The sequence below is a fragment of the Myotis nattereri genome (assembly GCF_964212035.1).
Source record: "Myotis nattereri genome assembly, chromosome: 3".
Lineage (NCBI taxonomy): Eukaryota > Metazoa > Chordata > Mammalia > Chiroptera > Vespertilionidae > Myotis > Myotis nattereri.
In genome coordinates, this window is record NC_138077.1 from 105,410,265 (window position 1) to 105,436,115 (window position 25,851).

The window sequence follows — 25,851 nt, forward strand, 5'->3', positions numbered from 1 at the left end:
CATGGGCACAGACAGTAACAGGGGGAAGGCATGTGCTGGGGTGTGGGAATGGCCAGGGAGAGGTCAATGGGGGGAAAGGGAGACATATGTAATACTTTAAACAATAGAAAAATTTTTAAAAGGAAGTACAAATTATAACAGTAAGACATTTTATACCTATCATACTTACAAAGACTTAAGAGTTAGACCAAATTTCTCACCACAAAAAAAAAGAAAAGAAAATTGCAACTATTTGAATGATGTATGTGTTAACTAATTTGATGTGGCAATCATTTTGCAATATATGCATATATAAAATCACTATGTAGTACACTCTAATGTTATATGTCAATATCTAAATAAAACTGGGGGAAAAACAATTCATTTTCATTGTATATTATTACTAGAATAGAAAATATATTTTTCATTCAAATTTTGAATATTATTTACATATTCTACATATCTAATATTTTGTGAAAAGTATAAACTGAGGGGAAAACAAAAAATGTTAGAGTTTACACAAATCAAATTTGACTACATTTTTTTTTTTTTGAAGTTGCATGTTTGTTGTAAAACTTAATCTTAAAAAAATATTAGGGGGTTGGTCAAGATGGCGGCATAGGTAAATGCAATACTCCCATCCTTTCACAACCACATCAAAATTACAACTAAACTATAAAAGAGTCATCATTCAGAACCTCCTAAAATCTAGCTGAACAGAAGTCCTACAACTAAGGATATATCAAGACTGGTAGGAGCGGCAGAGACACAGAGCGGGCTGGTCCCACATCCACATGTGACAGTTAAAAATTGGGAGAAATATCTTGGCTGCTTAGAGTGAATGGTCCCATCCACATACCAGGTCACCCAGACCAGGGATCCAGTGCCAGAAAGAGAAGTTCCCCATAACTTCTGGCTGTAAAAACCACTGGGGATTGAGCCTGAGTGAGACAGAGGCTGCTGGAGTCCCAAGCAGTTTCTCTTCTAGGGCCCTCAAAGGAACTTACTTAGACTCACTCCCTCTGAGCTTTAGTGCTAGACAGCAGCTAGAGAGGCACTAGGGACATACAGAGAGGAACTGATTTTTCTGGCATTGGGGCTAGAGCTGTAGAGGCAGCTTTCTCTCTGACAGAAGTGATAGCAGAGTTAGCAGGCAGGTGCTGTATCTGAGTTTCCATCAACCTGGCTCACTGTTAGCCCCACCCTGTTGATACCCTGAGACCCCATCCCACCCGGCTTGTGGGCCCAACCATGCTGTTTCCATACAAATGGGCTGTCTTGACTCATGCTTCAGACTTTCTTAACGTTTCTTAAAAAAGTAGTATCTAGCCTCGGCATGTCCCTGGCACTAGAAGCAGTTGGCCTTGGTTCATGGCTTAGCCTCTCCTGGGCACCTCCAAACCCAGCACCAGTCATAGCTATCTACAGATCACTTTGTAGCTCAAGAAGAAAATAGGCAGCAGCTGACCTTGGCCAGCACCTACTGAAAGGACCTAGAGTCAGTGCACCCAGTGGACAGCTTCAGGCCTTATCAAAGTACCACCCCAAGCAACAAACTCAAGGGACAGACTCAGCAGGCACAAGAGCCCCACTAAAATAAATCCTGCTCCATGGGGTGGGCCCCTGCACAGCTGATCCTCCACAATGTTCACAGCCTTGAAGCTACTAGTAGTCCATTAAAGAAGTATGGTGTCATAATTGGGATGATCCCATTTGGTTGGGATGGTTCACCTAACCATTGGTGTTCAGGTTTGTTTGGGGGTTTTGGTCCCCCACTGGAGATCTCCAGAGTCCTAGTGTCTTCCTTGAGCTGTAAGAGCAGATCTGTCCTCATTCCTGGGCAGACACCTACCAGGTGGGCCTTTGGCCTTGTGCTCATAGACTCAGTAGGACTGAGGCAGAGGGAGAGTTCCACAAACGGCCCAGGTTAACGCCCAGTGCCATGTGCTCAGAGTCGGGAACCACATGCAGTTGTAGGAAACATAGTTTAAACTTCTATACTCATGGGCCTGTCATGGAGCCATGAGCTCACGTCAGCCCCTTGTTCAATTTGTAGTTCAGATGCCCACTTCCTACTTTTTTTTCTTGGCTCAGTATGGAAATCTTCTTACAGTTTATTTCAGGGCCAGGAGCACTACCTTACTCAGCCTGAGGGTGTAGGAGAAATGGCGTGGGCTCTGGGCACCTCCACTGACACAACGCATCTATGGATTGCCTACTATGTGCTAGGTTCCTGTTAGGCACTGGGGTGTAGCCTCAGAGTAGATACTGTTCTTTCCTTTGTGCTTTTGTACTCCAAATTGTAGAGACACAAATCACGTACTCAAGAAAGCAATACCAAGTTAGGAACTCACATAAGGAAAATTTCTGAACAATTTTATTACCAACCTTGGTGTGTGTGTGTGTGTGTGTGTGTGTGTGTGTGTGTGTGTGTGTATGGGAGGATCTGCAAAGGAAGGGCCCATTCAACCTTACCCTTTGTTTCCTGTCTCTTCCTTCCAAGTCCTCTTATCCAGGGCAAGCTATTTTTCCCAATTTTATAGTAATTGCATTTGGAAAATGGCTTTTGTGTAAACATTTATCAAAGTTGTGTGCCACTTCTTTAATTATAAAATAATGAAACTGGATTTGATGATGAATACAAACCTTCATTTCTAAAATGTGTTTTAATGAAAAGCCCTAAATAAGGAAGTGATGTCTCATCCACATTCTTATTTCCTCAACAAAGAACTTAGGTTGATGAGTCAGTCCCAATGCTCTGCTGTCTCTGAACTTCTGGCACATAGTTACCGGTGTGACCCTTTAGGATTCGGTATATACTACATTGGGTTAACAGTGATCTGTAGAGTGTGAGCTCCCAGTGGGGTCTGACTCCTTTTCATCCTTGGTGCCTGCCAGTCTGTGGTCTAGTCAATGGTTGCTCACAGTGGCTAGTTTTTAGTTTTTAAAACTCAGCAGCTTTAAAAAGTAAGTAGCACAAAAGATAGATATCCATGCCTCATGCCTGAGATTTCAGATGCAGTAGGTCTATGCTGGGGCTCAGGAATCATAATTTTAGAACATTTCTTCGGTGATTGTGATGATCGGCCACATTTGAGAACAAGAGGTCTTAACTCATTTGAAACACTCTCTCTCTCTCTCTCTCTCTCTCTCTCTCTCTCTCTCTCTCTCTCTCTCTCTCTCTCTGTATTTATAGGTCCCTCAAGGAGACCGTAATGCGTAACTTCCTGCCTTTCCTCCTTCTTCCTGTTGAGTGCCAGATTTGACCTCTGATCTCAGAGATCTCATTACAGTGAGGGCAAAATCAAAAGACGTGTAACTCCTCGAGTCTTCAGTGGTGATTCCCCCAGTGGCCAACACTCAGGGGTGATTGGTAACTGCTTTGTTAACGGCTATAAGAAGCCTCATTGTCAGTGTGCCTATGAGCTTGGCAGGTGCAGAGGTGAGACTTGCTGGCTTGTAACTCCCTCTGAGGTCCTCACTGTGCACGAGCCATGTGGACAATCGCACAGGCCTCCCGGTTTCATCCTTGGGACTTCGACATTTCTTAACCGTCCTTTTACAGATGGGGAAACTGAGACTTAGAAAGTAACTTTCACAGGATTCCAAGCTGGTATATGATGCAGTTGAGGTTTGAACTTAAATCAACACAATGGAGTTAACTGTATATTAGTGCCTGACCCATAAAACTAAAGTCTTAGTGTCATAATATAACACACAGAATTAATAATATCTATTATATTAACCCTGGGCTATTGGCTGACAAGTTATTACCAAAAATAACATTTAAAACATATTTTTTTGTTTGATCAAAGGAAGCATTTGTAGAAAGGTGAGAAGAGGTATAATTCATTCAACCTTCTGCCCCACCTTCACCATCCTTATTATATTACCACTGAATTAGGATTTTAATTTAACATTCATAAAGAAATGCGTACTAATAATGACAGGCACAAAAGACTAGTTTTAAGTAAGCCAAAAGAAACCAAATAACATTATTTATGATACATCAGTCACTCTTTCCCTCCATAAACCTGGAAAATAAAAATTGCTCTTAGTTTCTCATTTTTAATGTGCTTCCTTCCTTTGAATTATCTTAAACTTCCAAAAATGTAAACACCACATATACAAAGAAACAGTGTGTGGTACATGTGATTTTATACATTTTTCACTTCTGTAGAAAAATTCTGTAAATTTATTTTTAATCTGCTCATCAATTCCAAAAGGAAGTCAATTTGAAAGGTTTATAAATGTAACTTAGGTGGGCAACCTGTTTCTATTTGAAACATAAAGCTCTAAGGCTAGCTAAGCTGGTTGGAAAGGAGAAGGAATAACTGTGTCCACCCTAAGCTTGGACAGTGTGAAAGCAGGGAAACTGACAACCCCAAAGAGAGAAGGTTAAGTTTAATGTGTCTTTCAACATGCCATTGAGTAATAAAGGTCATCACGGTGGTTTAAACTCTTCTATATCCCTATAAGACAGAAAAAGTTAATTATATATTGTTGTTGTTGTTGTTGTTACTGTCCTTTTGCTTGCTTTCCCTTTCCCCTTCCCCCTCCCCATTACCCCTGTTCTACAGATTACTCTTGCCACTTACTGGTTACCTATACTCAACTCTCAGTGCTTTCTCCTACATAACTATGTCTCTCATCTGGATTATAAAAATACAGGTTTTGCATTGGTGTGTTTTGTTCTTTCCCTGGAGCCTATACCATATATTATGTGGCAACTTTAACCCACTCTGTAGCTCTAGTTAGGAAATGGGGAGAACCTTTCAGGCCAGGCTGTGATGCGCTACAGCGACAAATGCCCACTTCCCGGGGACTTTCACATGACATCACTGCACATTTCTCTATGCATATCCAATCCTTTGCCTCCAGGACTACGGTCAACTGGATGTGAGCTAAAAATTTGGGTCAACTTGTGCCTGGATGTTAACATGCAGAGAGGACAGAGTTTCTGGGTTCCAGCAACACAATGTCACTGTTCCCTGGGTTGACAGAGGGGGCTGCCATACTGTCCAGCCTGGCTGTGGCTTTCTGTAGCTGCGACCCTCTCCACTCTGTCATTCCACTACTGCTGGAGGCCAGCCTTGGCTTCCCATTCTGAGGAGTAAGGACAAAGACCTCAACTTACCCCACAGCAGTCTCCACACAGGGTCCCCAGGAGGCCGTTAACCACCTGGATTATGCAGAGAAGCATCTGGAACACTGCTATGATGAGCAGGATGGAGAAGAGGGTCAGATTCCAGGACACCACGTTTTTGGGCTCCCTGCACTTGCTCCATAAGGCTTTGTCATTGAGGTAATCCCTGTCAGGGGCATGGGAAAGAAAGGAAACAGCTGTAAAATGTAGGCAATACCTAGACTAGAAAGTCACAATAATAATTTTTCATTTGAAATACTTTTTATCCAAAACATAATCTCAATAAGAAATACATCACGTAATACCCATATTTTTAACAATACCTAACATTTCTATAGACTGTATACTATGTGTTAGACTCTGTTCCAAATATTTTATGTTTTAACTATTTTATTTCTTATAGAAGCCTTATGCTTCTTTTATTCTATTTCACAAATAAAGACATTGATGCACAGAGAGATTAAGTGAGTTCCCATAAGTCACAGAGCTAAGTGACAGAGTGACTTTTTTTTTAAAAAATATATTTTATTGATTTTTTACAGAGAGGAAGGGAGAGAGATAGAGAGTTAGAAACATCGATGAGAGAAAAACATCGATCAGCTGCCTCCTGCACATCTCCCACTGGGGATATGCCCGCAACCCAGGTACATGCCCTTGACCGGAATCGAACCCGGGACCCCTCAGTCCGCAGGCCGATGCTCTATCCACTGAGCCAAACCGGTTTCGGCGGGAGTGACCTTTTTAAAAATATATATTTTATTGATTTTTTATAAAGATGAAGGGAGAGGGATAGAGAGTTAGAAACATCGATGAGAGAGGAACATCAATCAACTGCCTCCTGCACACCCTGTACTGGGGATGTGCCCGAAACCAAGGTACATGCCCTTGACTGGAATCGAACCTGGGATCCTTCAGTCCACAGGCCGACGCCCTATCCACTGAGCCAAACCAGTCAGAGCTGACAGAGTGACTTTTGTGAGCTGACTGAGAGGATGGGTAAATTCAGTATCTACTGGGGAGCCAGGAAAATGAAGACACTCCAGGAAAAGAATCTCACCACCTGGGCTTGGTTCCACCTACTGTGATTTGGGACCACTTGGACATTTGACAAATTCTGCCACATTTAGTGGCCATCTGAAGTCATGTAAAGCATAATCGTGTCACATAGTTAAAGGCGAGAGCTTGTCTTTTTTAAAGGCCTAATTCTAAGCAAATTGTAAATTTGACTCAAGTATATTTTTGTCAACATGTGGGAATTCCACTTGCAAAAAGATTTAATTAACTAGAAGCACTAAGTAATCTGCTGCCTTAATATGGACCTTATAAAATCTTGGAAATAGGAGAAGTGCAATACATTTACAAACTGTATATTAGGAGTCCACTGTGTGACAACGCACATCGTGCCATGAAGGAGGAAAGTGAAGCACGCTGTCTTCAACGCCAACCACAGGAAAACAGTCAGTCCTTTGGGTCATTATCCTTCCTCTCACATTCTCAGAGCCACAGATTGGTCTCCCCGTCTTCCTCTATGCCGCCTCTATCCTCCCAAGGCCTCAATGGGAAACTCCATCTGCATGTGGCTACTAAGTCAACACCCACCTTATTGTTTTTAGACCTTTTTGACATGATGAATCTTTTAGTAATCAGTACACACTTATTTAATACATTCTGTGTAAAAACTTGAATAACGTTTGCAATGACGGACGGACGGAAGATATTTTGGCATTTAGCAGTCGAAAGGACAAAGGAAAGGGCATTTGCTCTTGCTTTAAAAATAAAACATTGTTCATAGCGTCGATGGACCTTTCCATAAGAGCACAAGTTCTAGCTGCTCACTAGCTGTGTGACTTATCTGTAAAATGGGAACAACATTATCTATGAAATCACAGAATTATTGTGATTAAATGACTTAATACTAGACTTGATTCTAGTAGAGTGCTTAGGACAGTGTCTGGCATATGTTACGTCTCAATAAATGCTAGTGTTATTATTTCACTTAATCTGAGCTGTCTGGTCTAAAGGAAAGAGTCTGGTATTTTGGATTTCAATGGACTTGGGTTTGAATACAAGCATTCCTCTTACTAGTGTGTATTCCTCACACAAGTTACTTATCCCTTTCCCAGCAGCAGTACCAGTTTCTTCATCTATAAAAGAGGCTAAAACCAACCTCTCAGTTGTGAGAAGTCACTGAGATAATACACCGTACGTATTGTTGTGTAAGACCTCTTTTCAGTACTTATTATTTTTTAAACACACGTCTTTCTGTTCTGCATCTTTCCATGTAGTCCTATCCCTCTTTACAGTTTTTAAACTTGATGATGATAGGAAGTTACAGGGAGACAATATTTTCCAGGCACGTTTGGTAAGGAGAAGACCCTGAGATAAAGTGATTGGCAGTCCTGAGTTCTTCCCTCTTCTGAAGGTGTGTGCAGTGGGCACACTCACACCCTGCTTGTGAGGTGATGGTCCCATACCCAGCTCTCATGAACTCACTTTAGTCAGCGTTTCTCAACCTGTGGGTCGCGAGCCCTTTGGCGGTCGAAGGACCCTTTCACAGGGGCCGCCTAAGACCATCCTGCATATCAGATATTTACATAAGGATTCACAACAGTAGCAACATTACAGTTATGAAGTAGCAACGAAAATAATTTTATGGTTGGGTGACAACATGAGGAACTGTATTTAAAGGGCCAGAAGGTTGAGAACCACTGCTTTAGAGAGTGGAAAAGTCCTTTTTTATTTTTTTTTTTTTATTTTTTTTTTTTATTTTTTTTATTTTTTTTTTTATTGCTTAAAGTATTACAACGGGTATTACATATGTGTCCATTTTATCACCCCGCCCTAGACAGTCCCCTAGCCTCCCCTATCCCCCAGTGTCTTATGTCCATTGGTTATGCTTATATGCATGCATACAAGTCCTTTAGTTGATCTCTTACCCCCCTACCTCCTGACCCCCAACCATCCCCGGCCTTCCTGCTGCAGTTTGACAATCTGTTTGAGGCTGCTCTGCCTCTGTATCTATTATTGTTCAAAAGTTTATAATGGTCTCTATTATCCATGAATGAGTGAGATCATGTGGTATTTTTCCTTCATTGACTGGCTTATTTCACTTAGCATAATGCTCTCCAGTTCCATCCATGACGTTGCAAATGGTAAGAGTTCCTTCCTTTTTACAGCAGCATAGTATTCCATCGTGTAGATGTACCACAGTTTTCTAATCCATTCATCTACTGATGGGCACTTAGGCTGTTTCCAGATCTTAGCTATGGTGAATTGTGCTGCTATGAACATAGGGGTGCATATATCCTTTCTGACTGGTGTTTCTGGTTTCTTGGGATATATTCCTAGAAGTGGGATCACAGGGTCAAATGGGAGTTCCATTTTCAGTTTTTTAAGGAAACTCCATACTGTCTTCCATAGTGGCTGCACCAGTCTGCATTCCCACCAGCAGTGCACAAGTGATCCTTTTTCTCCACATCCTCTCCAGCACTTGTCGTTTGTTGATTTGTTGATGATAGCCAGTCTGACAGGTGTGAGATGATACCTCATTGTTGTTTTGATTTGCATCTCTCGGATGATTAGTGACTTTGAGCATGTTTTCATATGTCTCTTGGCTTTCTGAATGTCCTCTTTTGAAAGGTGTCTATTTAGGTCCTTTGCCCACTTTTTGATTGGATTGTTTATCTTCCTTTTGTTGAGTTGTATGAGTTCCCTATAAATTTTGGAGATTAGGCCCTTATCAGATATGACATTGGCAAATATGTTTTCCCACACAGTGGGTTTTCTTGTTGTTTTGTTGATGGTTTCTTTTGCTGTGCAGAAGCTTTTTATTTTGATGAAGTCCCATTTGTTTATTTTCTCTTTAGTTTCAAGTGCCCTAGGAGCTGTGTCAGTGAAGAAATTGCTTCGGCATATGTCTGAGATTTTGTTGCCTTTGGATTCTTCTAGAATTTTTATGGTTTCCTGTCGTACATTTAAGTCCTTTATCCATTTTGAGTTTATTTTTGTGTATGGTGTAAGTTGGTGGTCTAGTTTCATTTTCTTGCATATATCTGTCCAATTTTCCCAACACCATTTATTGAAGAGACTATCTTGGCTCCATTGTATGTTCTTGCCTCCTTTGTCAAATATTAATTGAGCATATTGGTTCAGGCCGATTTCTGGGCTCTCTATTCTATTCCATTGATCTATATGCCTATTCTTGTGCCAGTACCAGGCAGTTTTGAGAACAGTGGCTTTGTAATACAACTTGATATCTGGTATTGAGATCCCACCTACTTTGTTCTTTTTCAGGATTGCTGCAGCTATTCGGGGTCTTTTTTTATTCCAGATGAATTTTTGGAGAGTTCGTTCTAGATCTCTGAAGTATGCCGTTGGTATTTTAATGGGAAGTGCGTTGAATTTATAGATTGCTTTGGGTAGTATGGACATTTTAATGATGTTGATTCTACCAATCCAGGAACACGGTATGTTCTTCCATCTGTTTATGTCTTCCTCTATATCTCTTTTCAACGTCCTGTAGTTTTCTGAGTAGAGGTCTTTTACCTCTTTAGTTAAGTTGATTCCTAGGTAGCTTAATTTTTTTGGTGCAATGGTAAACGGGATTGCTTTTATAATCTCGCTTTCTGAAAGTTCACTACTGGTGTATAGAAATGCCTCCGATTTCTTGGGGTTAATTTTGTATCCTGCTACATTGCCAAATTCATGTATTAAGTCTAGTAGCTTTTGGATGGAGTCTCTGGGGTTTTGTATGTATAATATCATGTCGTCTGCAAATAAGGACAGTTTTACTTCCTCTTTTCCAATTTGGATGCCTTTTATTTCTTCTTCTTGCCGAATTGCAATGGCTAACACTTCCAGTACTATGTTGAACAGGAGTGGTGAGAGGGGGCATCCCTGTCTTGTTCCTGTTCTTAGGGGAAATGGTGTTAGTTTTTGCCCATTGAGTATGATGTTGGCTGTGGGCCTGTCATATATGGCTTTTATTATGTTGAGGTATGATCCTTCTACTCCCACCTTGCTGAGAGTTTTTATCAAAAATGGGTGTTGAATTTTGTCAAATGCTTTTTCTGCATCAATTGATATGACCATGTGGTTTTTTTCTTTCAGTTTGTTTATGTGATGTATCACGTTTATTGATTTGCGGATATTGTACCATCCTTGCATCCCTGGGATAAATCCTACTTGGTCATGGTGTATGATCTTTCTGATGTACTGCTGGATCCGATTTGCTAAGATTTTGTTGAGGATTTTGGCATCTATGTTCATGAGGGATATTGGCCTGTAGTTCTCTTTCATTGTGTTGTCTTTACCTGGTTTTGGTATTAGGGTGATGCTGGCTTCATAGAATGAGCTTGGAAGTGTTCCTTCCTCTTGAATTTTTTGTAGTAGTCTGAGGAGGATAGGTTTTAGTTCTTCCTTGAATGTTTGGTAAAACTCCCCTGTGAAGCCGTCTGGTCCTGGGCTTTTGTTTGATGGAAGCTTTTTGATGACTGCTTCAATTTCTTCCATAGTTATTGGCCTGTTGAGATTTTTAGATTCTTCTAGAGAGTGGAAAAGTCCTTTTTTAAAAGTTTTGCTATAGGTAACTGTGCCTTTAGCACCTCCTGGTGGTGAGATCAGCTCACCGGGGAACTTGGAAACAAGGATTGAGTTTGGTGCCTGGAGCAGTCCTCTCAGTCCCACTCACAAACCACCTCAGATGCTGGTCCAGGCCCTTCTCCCATCCCCCAAACTCCCAGGTTCTGAGACTCTAAGAGATGCCAGCAATGATTGCTGTGCCCAACTCTCCAACCTCATATTCCTTGGACCTGGGGGCTAATCATGTTTCCACACTCTGTGAAGCAAGGGGAGCTGAGGCAGTGTACAGCCAGTTTACTGAGCTGGAGTTTTACAGCATCCTGCTCTTGGGAAGGGCATTCCCATGGAGCAGCAGTAATCCATCAACATCGGAATGGAGCATCACGGATTTCATGCAACTCACTTCTTGCAGCTGAAGGAAGGGCAGGGGAGCCCCACTGCTTTGCTGGCCACTCTGCCTGGCTTTGGTCCCCTTCTGTGCTTCCCAGCATTCTGTGTCATAGTCTGGCCATTTGTCTGTCTTCTATTCCGATTGTACACTCACAAGGACAGAGACCATGTCCCCTGTGTTAGTTGTCTCATGTGTCTGCTAATAAATTTTGAATGTCAGTGGAGACACCACAAATCTCCTTCCCTCAGGCCAGCTTTGGTGCCCTCTTTCGTGATCTCTCCTGGTCTCTGTCAAAGCAGCAGTTAGAGGTGAGATCTTGTGCAACTTAAGTCCACCCTCCAGTACTGCCTCACAGACCAACATGCCTGAGACTTGCAAATTAAGATGACAGGAGAAGATGCTCAACATCACTAATCCTCACAGAAATGCAAATTAAAATCACAATGAGCTATCATTTCACACCTGTCAGAATGGCTATTATCAATAAATTAACAAACAAGTGCTGGTGAGGATATGAGGAAGAGGGAACCTTTGTGAACTGTGTGGGAATGCAGGCTGGTGCAGCCACTGTGGAAAACAGTATGAAGTTTCCTCAAATAATTTAAAATGGAAATGCCTTTTCTGGAAATATATCTCAAGAGCCCAAAACACTAATTGTAAAGAATATATGCACCCCCATATTCATAGCAGTGTTATTTACAATAGCCAAGATCTGGAAACAACCCAAATGACCATCAGTAGATGAGTGGATAAAAAAAGCTGTGGTACATTTACATAATGGAATACTTACTCGGCCATAAGAAAAGAAGGAACTCTTACTCTTTGCAACAGCGTGGATGGACTTGCAGCGCATTATGTTAAGTGAAATAAGCCAATCAGAGAAAGACAAGTACCATATGATTTCACTCATATGTGGAATCTAATTTATAAAATACTAGATAAACAAACAAAATAGAAACGGGCTCATAGATAGAAAAAAGACTGACAGCTGTCAGAGAGGAGGATGGTTGTGGGGCTGGGTGTAAGAAATAACAAATAATACCTCATAGACACAAACAACAGTATGGTGATTACCAGAGGAAAAGGGGAGTATGGGGGTAGAAAAGTGTATATGGTGATGGAAGGAGACTTGACTTGGGGTGTTGAGCCCACAATACAATATAAAGATGATGTATTATAGAATTGTACACCTGAAACCTATATGATTTTATTAACCAATGTCACCCTAATAAATTCAATTAAAAGAAAAAGACGACAGGACATGCGCAGTGTCTCCCTTTGGCCATTTATCTGACTGTTTCCCTTGTGGTGACGAATGGGCATTGAAGGGTGTACCTTACCCGTCATGGAAGGGGTAGCCCCACTCGTTATTATCCATGAGACATTTAGGACCATGCCTGACTGAGATGAGTGAGATGACAAATGAGTACCCAGCACCCAAGAATCCAATCCCAGCAAATATTATGGAGGAGAACATCTGAAAGAGAATAAGAGAGACAGTCAGGTTCTTAAGTTGGTCCACAGGTTGTTCTCAACACATTTAACCAGCCTGCTGTTGAGCATGGTAGCTACGGGACGTTATAGGCAGATATCAGTCTTTCCAAAAGAAGGGGCCTCTGGGGTCTCCTATAATGATTTTGGTGACATTAGCACACAGGCTCTGCTTATGAGAAAAATCAGAAGTCTAAAAATTCTCCTTGAGATCTAAATCATTAAGTCCAACCTCTCTTCCATGTAGTAGCAGCTTTTAAAATATCTGCAGACCTTTTATATCTTAAACATGTTTTGCATTTAACATATCTCCTCCCCTTCCACTCTCTAAAAGTTTTTCTTTGGGTTCAACAAGCCCAACATTCTAGTTCTTTCAAATGTTTTTATATGACATAGATTACTAGCATCTTTTTAAAAAACTTAATCATAAAATCAAAATAGAATTATATACCTGGTAATACTAGAGGCCCAGTGCATGAATTCATACACCAGTGGGATCCCTCAGCCTGGACTGTGGGATCAGCTGAAACCAGCTCTCCAACATCCCCCGAGGGGTTCCGGATTGTAAGAGGGTGCAGGCCAGGCCAAGAGACTCCACCAGTGCATGATTGGGGCCAGGGAGGGACTGCCGGAGGGTTCCAGGGCGTGTCTGGCCCATCTCACTCAGTCCTGATCGACTGGACCCTAGCAGCAAGCTAACCTACCAGTCGTAGCATCTGCCCCCTGATGGTCGGTTCATGTCATAGTAACTGATCAACCAGTTGACTGTCTGCCCCCTGGTGGTCAGTGCACATCATAGCAAGCGTTGAGCAACCTTAGCATATCATTAGCATACTAAAAGCCTGGTGCATGAAATTCATGCATGGGGGGTGGGGTCCCTCAGCCTGGCCTGCAACAACGCAAGCGTTCTGTGCCTGGACTGGCTAGAGGCCCTCCGCAGCCAGGCGCAGAATGCTTGCCTCATCACCAGGGTGATGACGCAAGCATTTGTCCCCCCAATCCCCCGGCCGCTTTGTGCCTGCTGCCCAGAGGCCCTCCACGGCCAAGGTGGAATGCTGGCCTCGTCACTGTGGCAACGAAGCAAGCATTCCAACAGGCCACTAATGCTGCCCGCTCTCAGCGGCCATCCCCCCAGGACTGGGGGACTCTGTGGGGCTGAGAGGACTGGGAGCCACCATCTTGTGGCTATGGGCACTGCCATCTTTGTGACAGAATTATGGTTAATTTGCATATTACCCTTTTATTAGATAGGATTGCTCTTTGATTGGTTAAACAGATGACTGGACATGTAGCATATTAGGCTTTTATTATATAGGACCAGTAGCCTGGTGCACAAAATTCGTGCACATTAAAAGGGAATTAATTAGCGGAGATATTTTAATATTCCTATTTGCCCTTTCTCTATAATAAAAGTGTGAGAGATGAAAGAAAATTAGTAAAATTTATATGAAAATCATATATAAATTTATTAATAAATAAACAGTAACAAAAGGATATAACAACAACAGAGGCATGATATAAAAATGACAAAAACATGATATGAAAACAACAAAAACATGATATAAAAACAACAGTGATGCAAACAATGACTGATAAAGTGATTAAACTTATTCTAATATCTCCCTGCACACCACATTAGGAGTGAAAACACTTTCAGAGTGCTTGACTAATTTCCCTTGTGATGAAGTATTTAGAATTTTAACTATAAAGTCACATGCTCTTCAAACTCAAGAGAAAGCAACATATAACTGACCATGTGTGAAAACAGGTTCAGGTAGGAATATGCTTACTCTGTCTAGAGTTTGTCCTTGTGATTTATTAATAGTCATCACAAATGCTGGCATCACGGGAAACCATCATCAAATCAATTTAAATGGGAGACCAGTGTCAGATGGGAACAAATTAATTCTTGGAATCAGAACCTCTCCCTCTGCAGATCCTGTTAATACTTCAGCTTCAATAGTGTTAGGTCATAATCTTTTGATAATAAATCTAGTACCATTACAAAGACACCATTTACTATTGAGATTTCTCAATATCATGATGATTGCACCCACTTTCAATTTTAATTTATGACGTGGCATTCCCGAAGGAGTAATACTATTAAGAAATTTGATGGGAAAATTTTCCTTTTCAGCATCATCTGTGGAATCAATGGAATCATCACTCAAATATGTGTGAACATCTCCATCAAGTATATCCAAAATTTCTTCATTTAATTTTTGAACATGCTCATTTTTGAACAAAGAATTGCACATTTAGATATATTTTTAATATTATCTATAGATATAGTATTTCCAAAGGTAGCTTCAATAATTGATCCATTACAAATCATTTCACAGGGGATTTCAATAATATCCATTCCTAAATAAAAACTGCTATCAAGTTTGCCATCTCCAAGTTTTACTAACCATCCACTATAAGCAGAATCCTCTGATCTCATATTTGTTGTAAGAGACAACTTTCTGAAACATCCCCAAACGTTGCAGTACTTTAAACTCGTTTGTACTATGGCTAATCACATAGCATGTGGTATAATACTGAGATACTGAGACACTGTCAAAAATCCCCTCCAAGAAGGAGAACTTTCCCACCCAGTACAACATTCAGACTCATAATTTCTCTTAGTAATCTGTCTATGACATTTATAGCATGACTCGATTCCATGGTGCATTCATCAATAATGAGAAGTTGGGCCTTTTTAATAGTTTTAGCAACTTCACTCTTTATATTGAGTCTAGAAATTGAAGTTTAATTTAATGGAATCAGTAATTTATATTGGGAATGAAAGGTTCTTCCACGGAGAAGTAAATTTGCAGTAATTCCTGTAGATGCTGTGGGTAAAACAGTACCACCACAACCTTTAATATAATGTATTAAAACTTTATACAAATATGCAGGTGAATAGGATTCCTAGCTTGCAGGCCCCTGACAGCAAGCTGGCCACCTGTCAATTCCGTGAGGAATGGGGCTCCCTCCACTCTCCCATCAGGGTCTGGGGTGCAGGTGAATGGGGTTCCTGGCTGGCAGGCCACTGACAATAATCTATCCAACAGCAGAATCTGTGAGGAATGGGGCTGCCTCCTCCCTAATGTCAGGGTCTGGTTTGAAGGCTGGCCACGCCCCCTGTTGGGCCAGACCCAGAGTTCTACCACACTGTGGCCTCTGCCTCAGCAACCCAGGACTGACTGCTGCTGGGCACTCCTGGCACTCTGAGGGTGGGATCTTCCCTCAGGCCTTGCGGGAAACAGCTCGGGGAGGGCGCAACCCTTGGCAAGGCAACCCAGGACTCAGTACTTCCATGCTCCTCTCCTAGGGCGGGTTCCTGCCTGAAACCTCGCCCTCTGGGAAACAGCTGGAGGAGGGCACAGCCGTTTCCAAGACAACCCTTGCAGGTCTGACTTCCTTCCTTCTGGTTGGTCGAGCTTTGGGATGTGATGTTACACCCAGGGTTTTTATATAAGTAGATGGAAGGCCTAAAGAATCTTGGAGCCCATTCAGCTGTCTCTTATAGACAAAAGAAAAATTAGGCCCCGAGATGCAATTTCTATTCAAAACAGTAATAAAAGAGTAGTGCAGACACATTAATAATTTTGAAAATAGAGTTGGAAAATTATCACCTCTATTGCTTTACTTTGGTGACATGAAGGCGTACTGCAAAGCACATGATTTTAAAAGTCAGCAGACTCAGGCTCAAATCTCAGCTTTGCTACTTTTCTCTGTGATGATTCTGCATAATGTATTTCCTCAGAGCCTTAGTTTTCTCATCTATAAAATGGGCACCATAAAGCCTACCTAAAGGTCTGTTGTAAAAATTAGATGCCTGGAGGTAACAGTCATACTTCAAAAATCAATATATTAAAATTATTTTATACTTTATATAACGTAATTTAAAATAGGCATATGTCACTGAAAGTTTATATATTAATCTTAGTTAAGAGCTTATTTTGAAACGTCCTTATGGGAAACTAAGATTTTTTTAATATATATTTTTTATTGATTTTTCAGAAAGAGAAAGGGAGAGGGATAGAGAGTTAGAAACATTGATGAGATGAGAGAGAAACACTGATCAGCTGCCTCCTGCACACTCCCCACTGGGTATGTGCCCGCAACCAAGGTACATGTCCTTAACCGGAATCGAACCTGGGACCCTTGAGTCAGCAGGCCGATGCTTTATCCACTGAGCCAAACCGGTTAGGGCCTAAGATTTGTTTTTATGTTAATTATTGCCTTATATTGGGGTACATATGGTAATTTGCAGAGTTTTCTAATCTCATGGAACTTATAACTTTTTTTTTGGTGAGTTCTTGCAAGAACACATTTGGGGAAATGCTGCTCCAGTTTGGAGAGAGCTTATCTAGCTTCTTTGTCTCTGAGCCACCTTCATGTTCCATCCAAACTGCTGTTCAGTTAGACCAGACAGTGTTCCTCTAGGAATGGCCAGATCGCCCCAGTGCAGCCATTGAGAACTTCCACTGAGGTCAGTGTACACTAATGCTGCGCCTCGCCTTTCAGAGCAGCTCTGCGTGGTCTGGAAATACCTGTTCACGTGTTGTCCTTCATGCCAGAGTGGGTGCCTCAACGAAAAACAGATTCTCTAAAGGGAGGGTTTCTCACATCTTAAAAGTGGTCAAAAGTGTTTCAAAGCCAGAATTGCCACTATATAAATGGTTAAATATTCTTATAATTATATTTTTGTAAAAAAAGATCTCAATAATCATCTACTGCAGCACCTCACTTTCTAACTAATAAAACTAGCTTCTGCTGTAACTGGTTTGGCTCAGTGGATAGAGTGTCGGCCTGCAGACTGAAGGGTCCCAGGTTCGATTCCGGTCAAGGCATGTACCTTGGTTGCGGGCACATACCCAGTAGGGGGTGTGCAGGAGGCAGCTGATTGATGTTTCTCTCTCATCAATCTTTCTAACTCTCTATCCCTCTACCTTCCTCTCTGTAAAAATCAATAAAATATATTGAAAAATACAAAAAAAAAAGAAAAACAAAACAAAAAACTAGCTTCTTTCCATCAGAGCCTTAGATGCATAATCTCATTTAGTCCTCTTAACACACCTGTGATGTGGGTAGTATAACTTTCCAGAGAAAGCTGAGACAACTAGAATTTAAGATCATTGCTCTAAGTCAAATAGTGAAGTGATAGGATGGGGCTGAGTCCCTGGACGCTGCTTCCAAAGCCCATGCTCTTAACTTTGGACTTTCTTGTGTTGCATGTCTAAAACGGGCTGAGCTAGATTATGAATCTGGGTCTCCTCCCTCCCAGCCTAATGTCCTGTAACTTCCACTCCTTCAAATACATGCACACCATGACACACTGCCACTAACACCAGATACTCTTATTCTCAAGTTGCCATGTGGATGGCATTGGTTCTCTCACAGAATGAAAACAGCATATAAGGAAACAACTTTTTGCTTACTTTATTTGAGTTTTAATTATTAATCAGGAGTTACTAAACTACTGATTAAGAATCTTAGAGTAAGAGAACCAAGATGGCGGCATAGGTTAACGCCGGAGTTTGCTGCTTTGAACAACTACTTCAAAAGTGAAACTAAAAGACAGAACGGACATCACCCAAAACCACTGGAAAGCTGGCTGAGTGGAAGTCCTACAACTAGGAGGAAAGAGAAACGCATACGGACACTCAGAGGAGGCGCAGTGCTGAAGTCAAATTCTGAGGTGCGGAGTGCGCAGAGCGGGCTGGCGGCGGAGGGCGCGGTTGGCGTTTTCAATCGGGAGGGAGTCGCAGACTCTGAGCTCCAGATACAGGCGAGTCTTTAGGGACCCAGACTCAAACGGGAGAAGCGCAACTGTCTGGTTTCAGTCAGAGCGAGTGCAGCTTTCTCTCCGAGCTTTGCAGCGGGTGCTGGGACTCAGAGAGGCAGAGCCCCTGGGGACAGGACTGAGAGCCGCCATAACTGCTCTCTCCAGCCCACCCTGTTGATCCTGTGGGACCCGCCCCGCCCAAGCCCTGCACACAGGCATTTGCCGGATAGCCTCAGGCAAACGCCAGATTAGCACCTCCCTAGAGGACAGAAGTTCTCTCACTGCTGACACAGCTGATTCTCATAGCCACTTGGCCTGGAGGTCAAACCCTCCCTGGAATTAGCTACAACAATCAAGATTTAACTATAACACCACGAACAAAGACCACTAGGGGGTGCACCAAGGAAGCATAACAAAATGCGGAGACAAAGAAATAGGACAAAATTGTCAATGGAAGATCTAGAGTTCAGAACCACACTTTTAAGGTCTCTCAAGAACTGTTTAGAAGCCGCCGATAAACTTAATGAGATCTACAAGAAAACTAATGAGACCCTCGATGTTATATTGGGGAACCAACTAGAAATTAAGCATACACTGACTGAAATAAAGAATATTATACAGACTCCTGACAGCAGAACAGAGGAGCGCAAGAATCAAGTCAATGATTTGAAATGCGAGGAAGCAAAAAACACCCAACCGGAAAAGCAAAATGAAAAAAGAATCCAAAAATGCGAGGATAGTGTAAGGAGCCTCTGGGACAGCTTCAGGCGTACCAACATCAGAATTATAGGGGTGCCAGAAGATGAGAGAGAGCAAGATATTGAAAACCTATTTGAAGAAATAATGACAGAAAACTTCCCTCACCTGGTGAAAGAAATGGACTTACAGGTCCAAGAAGCGCGGAGAACCCCAAACAAAAGGAATCCAAAGAGGACCACACCAAGACACATCATAATTAAAATGCCAAGAGCAAAAGATAAAGAGAGAATCTTAAAAACAGCAAGAGAAAGAAACTCAGTTACCTACAAGGGAATACCCATACGACTGTCAGCTGATTTCTCAACAGAAACTTTGCAGGCCAGAAGGGAGTGGCAAGAAATATTCAAAGTGATGAATACCAAGAACCTACAACCAAGATTACTTTATCCAGCAAAGCTATCATTCAGAATTGAAGGTCAGATAAAGAGCTTCACAGATAAGGAAAAGCTAAAGGAGTTCATCACCACCAAACCAGGATTATATGAAATGCTGAAAGGTATCCTTTAAGAAGAGGAAGAGGAAGAAAAAGGTAAAGATACAAATTATGAACAACAAATATGCATCTATCAACAAGTGAATCTAAGAATCAAGTGAATAAATAATCCGATGAACAGAATGAACTGGTGATTATAATAGAATCAGGGACATAGAAAGGGAATGGACTGACCATTCTTGGGGGGGAAAGGGGTGTGGGAGATGCGGGAAGAGACTGGACAAAAATCGTGCACCTATGGATGAGGACAGTGGGTGGGGAGTGAGGGCGGAGGGTGGGGCGGGAACTGGGAGGAGGGGAGTTATGGGGGGAAAAAAGAGGAACAAATGTAATAATCTGAACAATAAAGATTTAATTAAAAAAACAAAACAAACAAACAAAAAGAATCTTAGAGTATCTATATTTGCTATTATTGAAAATAAAGTATAAAATAATAAAGAGAAACTTCTTTTAAATGGAAGTCAGGAGGCTGCGGGGAGCTTTCAAGCCCTACTTGAACCATGGAGCCACCAGTCAGAACTGTTTACAAGAGCCCTTCCAACTGCTTTTCTCCAGAAAAGAGTGTCCTCTCCTGTGTTTCTTGGGACTTGCACATGGTTCACCATTAAACTGCATGTCTCAAGTTGCAACTTTTTGTTGTTTCCAAATAAACCCATTTTGTTGGAGAAACAGGCTGTCTATTTTTTTAAGGTCAACAAAAGATCGTATTTATAGGAAGACTAGAGGCCCGGTGCATAAAATTCGTGCACAGGCGCGGGGAGGTGGGGTCCCTCAGCCTGGCATGCACCCTCTCCAATCCAGGACATCCCTCCTGCAATCAGGGACCACTGGCTCCTAACCACTCACCTGCCAGCCTGCCTGATGCCCCTAACTGCTCCCCTGCCTGCCTGATCACCCCTAATCACTCTGCATGCCTGACTGATTGCCCCAAACCCCTCTGCCTGCATGCCTGATCGCCCGTAACCTCTCTGCCTGCCTGTCTGATTGCTCCTAACGACCTCTGCCTGCCTGCCAGATGACCCCTAACCACTTGCCTGCCTACCTGATCACCCCTGACTGCTTACTGGGGGGCAGGGCCAGCCCTGCGAGGGGCCGTCTGCCTACTTGATCTCCCCGAACAGCTGGTCTGCCTACCTGATAGCCCCTAACCACTTGCCTGCCTACCTGATCACTCCTAACTACTGTCTGCCTGCCTGATCACCCCTCACCACTCTGCCTGCCTGCCTGATTGCCCCTAACCACTTGCTTGGAGGCAGGGACAGCCTGGCATGGGGCCATCTGCTTACCTGACCGCGCCTAACCACTGGCCTGCCTACCTGACCACCCCTAACCGCTTACTGGTGGGCGAGGCCAGCCCCACGAGGGGCTGTGGTGGCTCTGGTCTAATGGTCATTATGGTTGTGACGCTGTTACGGTCTCTGGCCTTTTATTATATAGAATAGTTTGTGTGTCTGAGGAGACCTGGCTTCCAGCCCAAATCTCTTTGCCTGACAAATGTTTGTGGATACCTGTCTTTATAGAATGGTTACTGCTTTGTCCAGATTCTCAGAACGAAAGGGAGCCTGGTTCCAGAGCAGGGCATGATGCAATGGCTTCTAGGGGTGAGGTGAGGCTACTAACAAAGGGCTCAGCCTTGCCCAGTGTAGGCCACTGTGCCAACATTCAGGCCCTGCAGTACCATACTTTTTGAAAAAGAAGTAAGGTGTCTACATACTTTAGTGAACTCTATTTTGAAAAGTTGGCAGCCGATTACAAACAAACAAAACAAAAATACGAAATGCTTCTTCTGGCCACCTGGAAGGTGGTGGTCTCTGGTCCAGGGCACCTGTGGCTGGGTGCCTTGGTTTACAGACTGGCTTGGCTGTTCCTTTGATGGGCATTGGCCTTGTGGATAGTTGGACAGTCATTTGAAGGTGTCATCCTCAACTCACACCAAGGGCAGATCCCAACCTGGTATGGGGACGAGGGAGTTTAGGGAGCTCAGATGGACAACTGGAATTGAGCAGAGCAAATGTTTCAGATCCTATTGACTCAACTGGACTTGTAAAAGCGTGATTTCTCAGCATTCCTCTTGGACTGCACTTAAATCTAATTAAAAACAAGTTTTGTATGTACTTAAATGTTATTTTACATCTCATTAAGGTTGTATATAAATCTAAAAACAAAAGATAAAAAAAACCTTTGTTTTGAGAGGAACCAAGATGACGGCATAGGTAAATGCCTGTACTTGCTGCTTCCTACAACCACATCAAAATTACAAGTAAAATACAGAACAACTATCATGCAGAACTACAGGAAAGCTGGCTGAGTGGAAGTACTACAACTAGAGAGGTCAAGAAGAAAGTGCATTGAGACTGGTAGGAGGTCTTCTTTTCTTTTTAATCAATAGCCTTAATTGCTTTTTTTGCCACCAAAATTCTCATCTTCAACTTAATCCCCCCAAAGTCTTCCGCGTTGAACAAGATTACATTTCAAGGGGAAAATGAGTTATATATTTCTTCCTATCTTATTAATATAAAAATATCACATTATATATAACACATGTAATATAATTATACTAAAGGCCCAGTGGACGGATTTGTGCACCAGTGGGGTCCCTCAGCCTGGCCTGTGGATTGGGAGAGGATGCAGGTCAGACAAAGGGACCCCACTGGTGCATGATCAGGGTCAGGGAGGGACCGTCAGAGGGACCGCAGGAGGGCTCCAGGGCATGTCCATCCCATCTCACCCAGTCCCATTTAGCTGGACCCCAGCAGCAAGCTAACCTACCAGTGGGAGCATCTGCTCCCTGGTGGTCAGTGCATGTCATAGCAACTGGTCGAATGGTCAAATGGTCAGAGGGACAATTAGCATATTAAGCTTTTATATATATAGATCACATAAATTGTGGTTATTTTACATCTCTTTGTAAATGAGATTTAAAGGTTATTATAATAATTGATGCTTACTTGGGACTGGTGATGGTGTTAAGCTGAGAACGTTTTCTTTGAATGATCTTTCATCTCCCATGAAAATCTGTGTGCTATGTGCTGTGCACCAGCCTCAGTCCTTCATATGTGCTCAATAAGTACTGTTTGATTCAATAAATGAGCAAATGTGGCAAGAAAGAATGATGACATGATTTTTAAAAAAATATATTTTATTGATATTTTTTACAGAGAGGAAGGGAGAGGTATAGAAACATTGATGAGAGAGAAACATCGATCAGCTGCATCCTGCACACACCATACTGGGGATGTGCCTGCAACCAAGGTACATGCCCTTGACCAGAATCAAACCTGGGATCCTTCAGTTCGCAGGGCAACGCTCTATCCACTGAGCCAAACTGGTTAGGGCTGATGACATGATTTTATTTCAGAACAGATAGCTTTCCTTTGAAGAAGTTAAGGTAAGTTTGTATAGTTTATCACTGGGCTTTCAAGTCTCTTAGGTGGACAACTGAACCTCAGGAGATGGGAGCAGGAGATGGCCTTACTCCTCATCCCGCCTTCATTCTAGTTCTACCTTCATCTTTGCCACATCAATGTATTGATCTCCTAATACTTTTCTTCAAGTCAACTCTCTTTCATTTATTCATATAATCATCTGAATAAAAACTAGGGTCTTTAGCAAACAGAACACAATATCATTCTTTGTTAATGTTGCTGGCAACCCTGGAGCTGGGGGCTTGTTTTTTTTGTTAGAAAGGGAGATCATGAGGGGTTAGGAATAGTAAGAACTTCTTTCCATCAAAATAAGATTTTCTTTTTCATGATAGACTCAAGAATTGAAGGAGAATCGAAAAGGGAGTAACCTTCCATGCTATTGAAAAATATAGCACATCTGAATACCAGCAAAGCCTGTCCTAAATTGGGAAATTCTGATCTAGTCCAACTTCCTCATATTACAGGTAAGCAAAGGGAGGCAGAGAGCAGGACAGTGACTTGGCCAGCTGTAGAAATGGGACTGACCTTACATCCCAGAATTCTTCCCACCCTGAGAGGAACAGGGATGCCTAATCTCTCTACCTGTCTGTGAAAATATGGATGGCTACGTGAAGGAAGAAGTCCTGCGTCAAAATGCAGGGAGAAGTGGGAAAAGCTGGGCACTGAGGTAGTGAACTGGCAATGGTGTGCATGGGGAATTTAGGGGGCTAAAGGGGAGAGGAGGTTACCATTTGTTATCTTGTCTGATCCTTTTTTTACAGGTGGACCAGAGAAGGAAATGACTTGTCTAGGGTCTCAGGGCCTCTCATGGCTGGGGGAGAGGGCCACTCCCCACCTCTCCCTTCCCAGCCTCGTTCTTTATAGGGCTCCACTGCAGCCCTCCAGGCCTGACATCTCTGCTTGTTTGTGAAATCGGAGATGGCATTTTAAATTTATCATTATAGTTACTTTCCATCCACAGGAAGAATGACATCTTTATCCCTGCACCAGCTGTCCCCAGAGTCATGCTTGGGGCTGGTTACTCCTCTCCACCCTTGAGATGTCCAGCAGGAGGGGACAGTGTACCTGGGAATAATTATGGTGCCTACCCCCGCCCCGGTAACTCACCGCAAATCTCTTCCCACACCTCTCGTTGCCACAGCACCCACAGCAGTCATTGTACTTCAGGTCCAAGAACAAGTTAGCAGGAAGGAGCATCTGTCAGCAAGAGAAGCACCTCAGAATGGGTCTGAGATGTGAAAGCAAGGCCCACGCCTGCCTGGCTGTGTGAAGAGCCACACCCATGATGTGGGATTTGGTGGCTGAAGGTTATGGCAGGAATGACAGAGCGTGGCTAGTGGGGTGGACCAGTGTTATTGAGTATTTTGATGCCATTTGGCTTAACTGTAGTGTCAATGGACCAAGATTTCAAGATCTGACACCCCTAGTCTCCATTTAGATGGTGGGTTAGGAAAAAACAAACAAACAAACAAACAAAAAAACAAAACAGGTGTCCTGGATTGTCATGATAAAGGTCTCTCTCTAAAGCAGAAGCTCCCAGTCTCTACTGGAAACAGGAATAAGAAAGCCTTCATGCATGTGTGGAAGAAAATCCTCTGACACCTATTTCTCTTCGTGGTTCAGTCAATCAATTTGCTATAAAGTGTATTTCCACCCCCTACTCCTCCTCCCCATAGCATTATCTCTTGTTTGAATTAAGAAATTCTGTGACGTTCAGTTTGGTTCCTGGAGCTTAATTGGCCCATGAGAACCACCAGACCAAGTTTAAATGACCTAGTAATGCAGCAGACAGGTCCTTGTCAGGCTCTAATGGAGAAGGAACAATTAAGGCACTGACTTTTCATAGAGCAATGCTTAGGCTTTTGTTAGCAACTAAGTATCTTCCTGGTTACAAAGTGCCCAATTTTGGAAGAATGGGGTGAAAATCTCCTTCAGGGGGATTTTAATACTCACCAAGAACCCGCTTCCTAATATTCCTCCAAAAAACCAGACCTCTTCAGAAAGGTGATTGATGTTGTCTATCTCTTTACCTCCAGGGAAAAACAACAGGATATTAGCCAGGAAGGCAATCATGGAAAGAAGAATGAGAGTGCCCCCCAGGCACTTGGCACACCCTCCGGTGCACATGCTGGGGAAGGATGGCACAGGACCGAGAAAAACGTCCCTCACTGCCTCCTTCACGGGGTCTCTTCAAAGTTATGAGCCAGAGGGTCCTAGTCAATGTCCCAGTTCAATCCGTATGTTGGAGCTGAGAAGCCAGCCAGCCTGGGAACTGTGCCCTGGCGTTGCTTCCACTTCTCAAATGGAGCAGAACCTCGATGCCGATGGCTATTTATACCTTCTCCCTGACCCAGAGTCCTGGGTGTTTTATGCTCAATTCAGAGTAACTATTTTGCCATGGAGACTAAGTGTTCCACAGACTGTGGTTCTATCAGGATACAAGTTCTGCCAAAATTGGATTAGGTGATTACATGTGCTTAGGTAAGGGTGGCTTAAACAAAATAAAGCAGACTTCTTTATTGCAAGACATCTCAGAACCTTTCTGAGCTCACTGGCATTGTGACTCATGTGCATTGTGAAAAAGGCAGATGGTGTGGGGGGTGGAGTGGAGGAAGGGGCATGGTCTGCAGAACCCACTTTATAAAATGCTTTGACATTGATCCCTAGTGCCACCAATGAAGACAGCCTTTTAATAACACTGTTAAAAGAAACTCCTCACTATTATCTTTGAACATAGAGGGAGGATATGGGTACATATAAGCTTGCAATTAAATCCTGAGATTATAGGCCTGTGATAAGGCATTTCTTAAC

General features: G+C 42.6%; 1 protein-coding gene across 1 annotated transcript; it reads right to left on the reverse strand.

Annotated features, from left to right (window-relative positions):
* Positions 1 to 3,992: 3,992 nt before the first annotated feature.
* On the reverse strand, positions 3,993 to 25,167 carry LOC308515437 (transmembrane 4 L6 family member 4-like; the record flags this gene model as incomplete). Its single annotated transcript, XM_081086025.1, has 5 exons — positions 3,993 to 4,013; positions 5,117 to 5,291; positions 12,437 to 12,573; positions 24,148 to 24,237; positions 24,994 to 25,167. The coding sequence occupies 5 exons, from the start codon at positions 25,165 to 25,167 to the stop codon at positions 3,993 to 3,995; spliced, it is 597 nt and encodes a 198-aa protein (XP_080942151.1).
* Between the last annotated feature and the right edge of the window lie 684 nt (positions 25,168 to 25,851).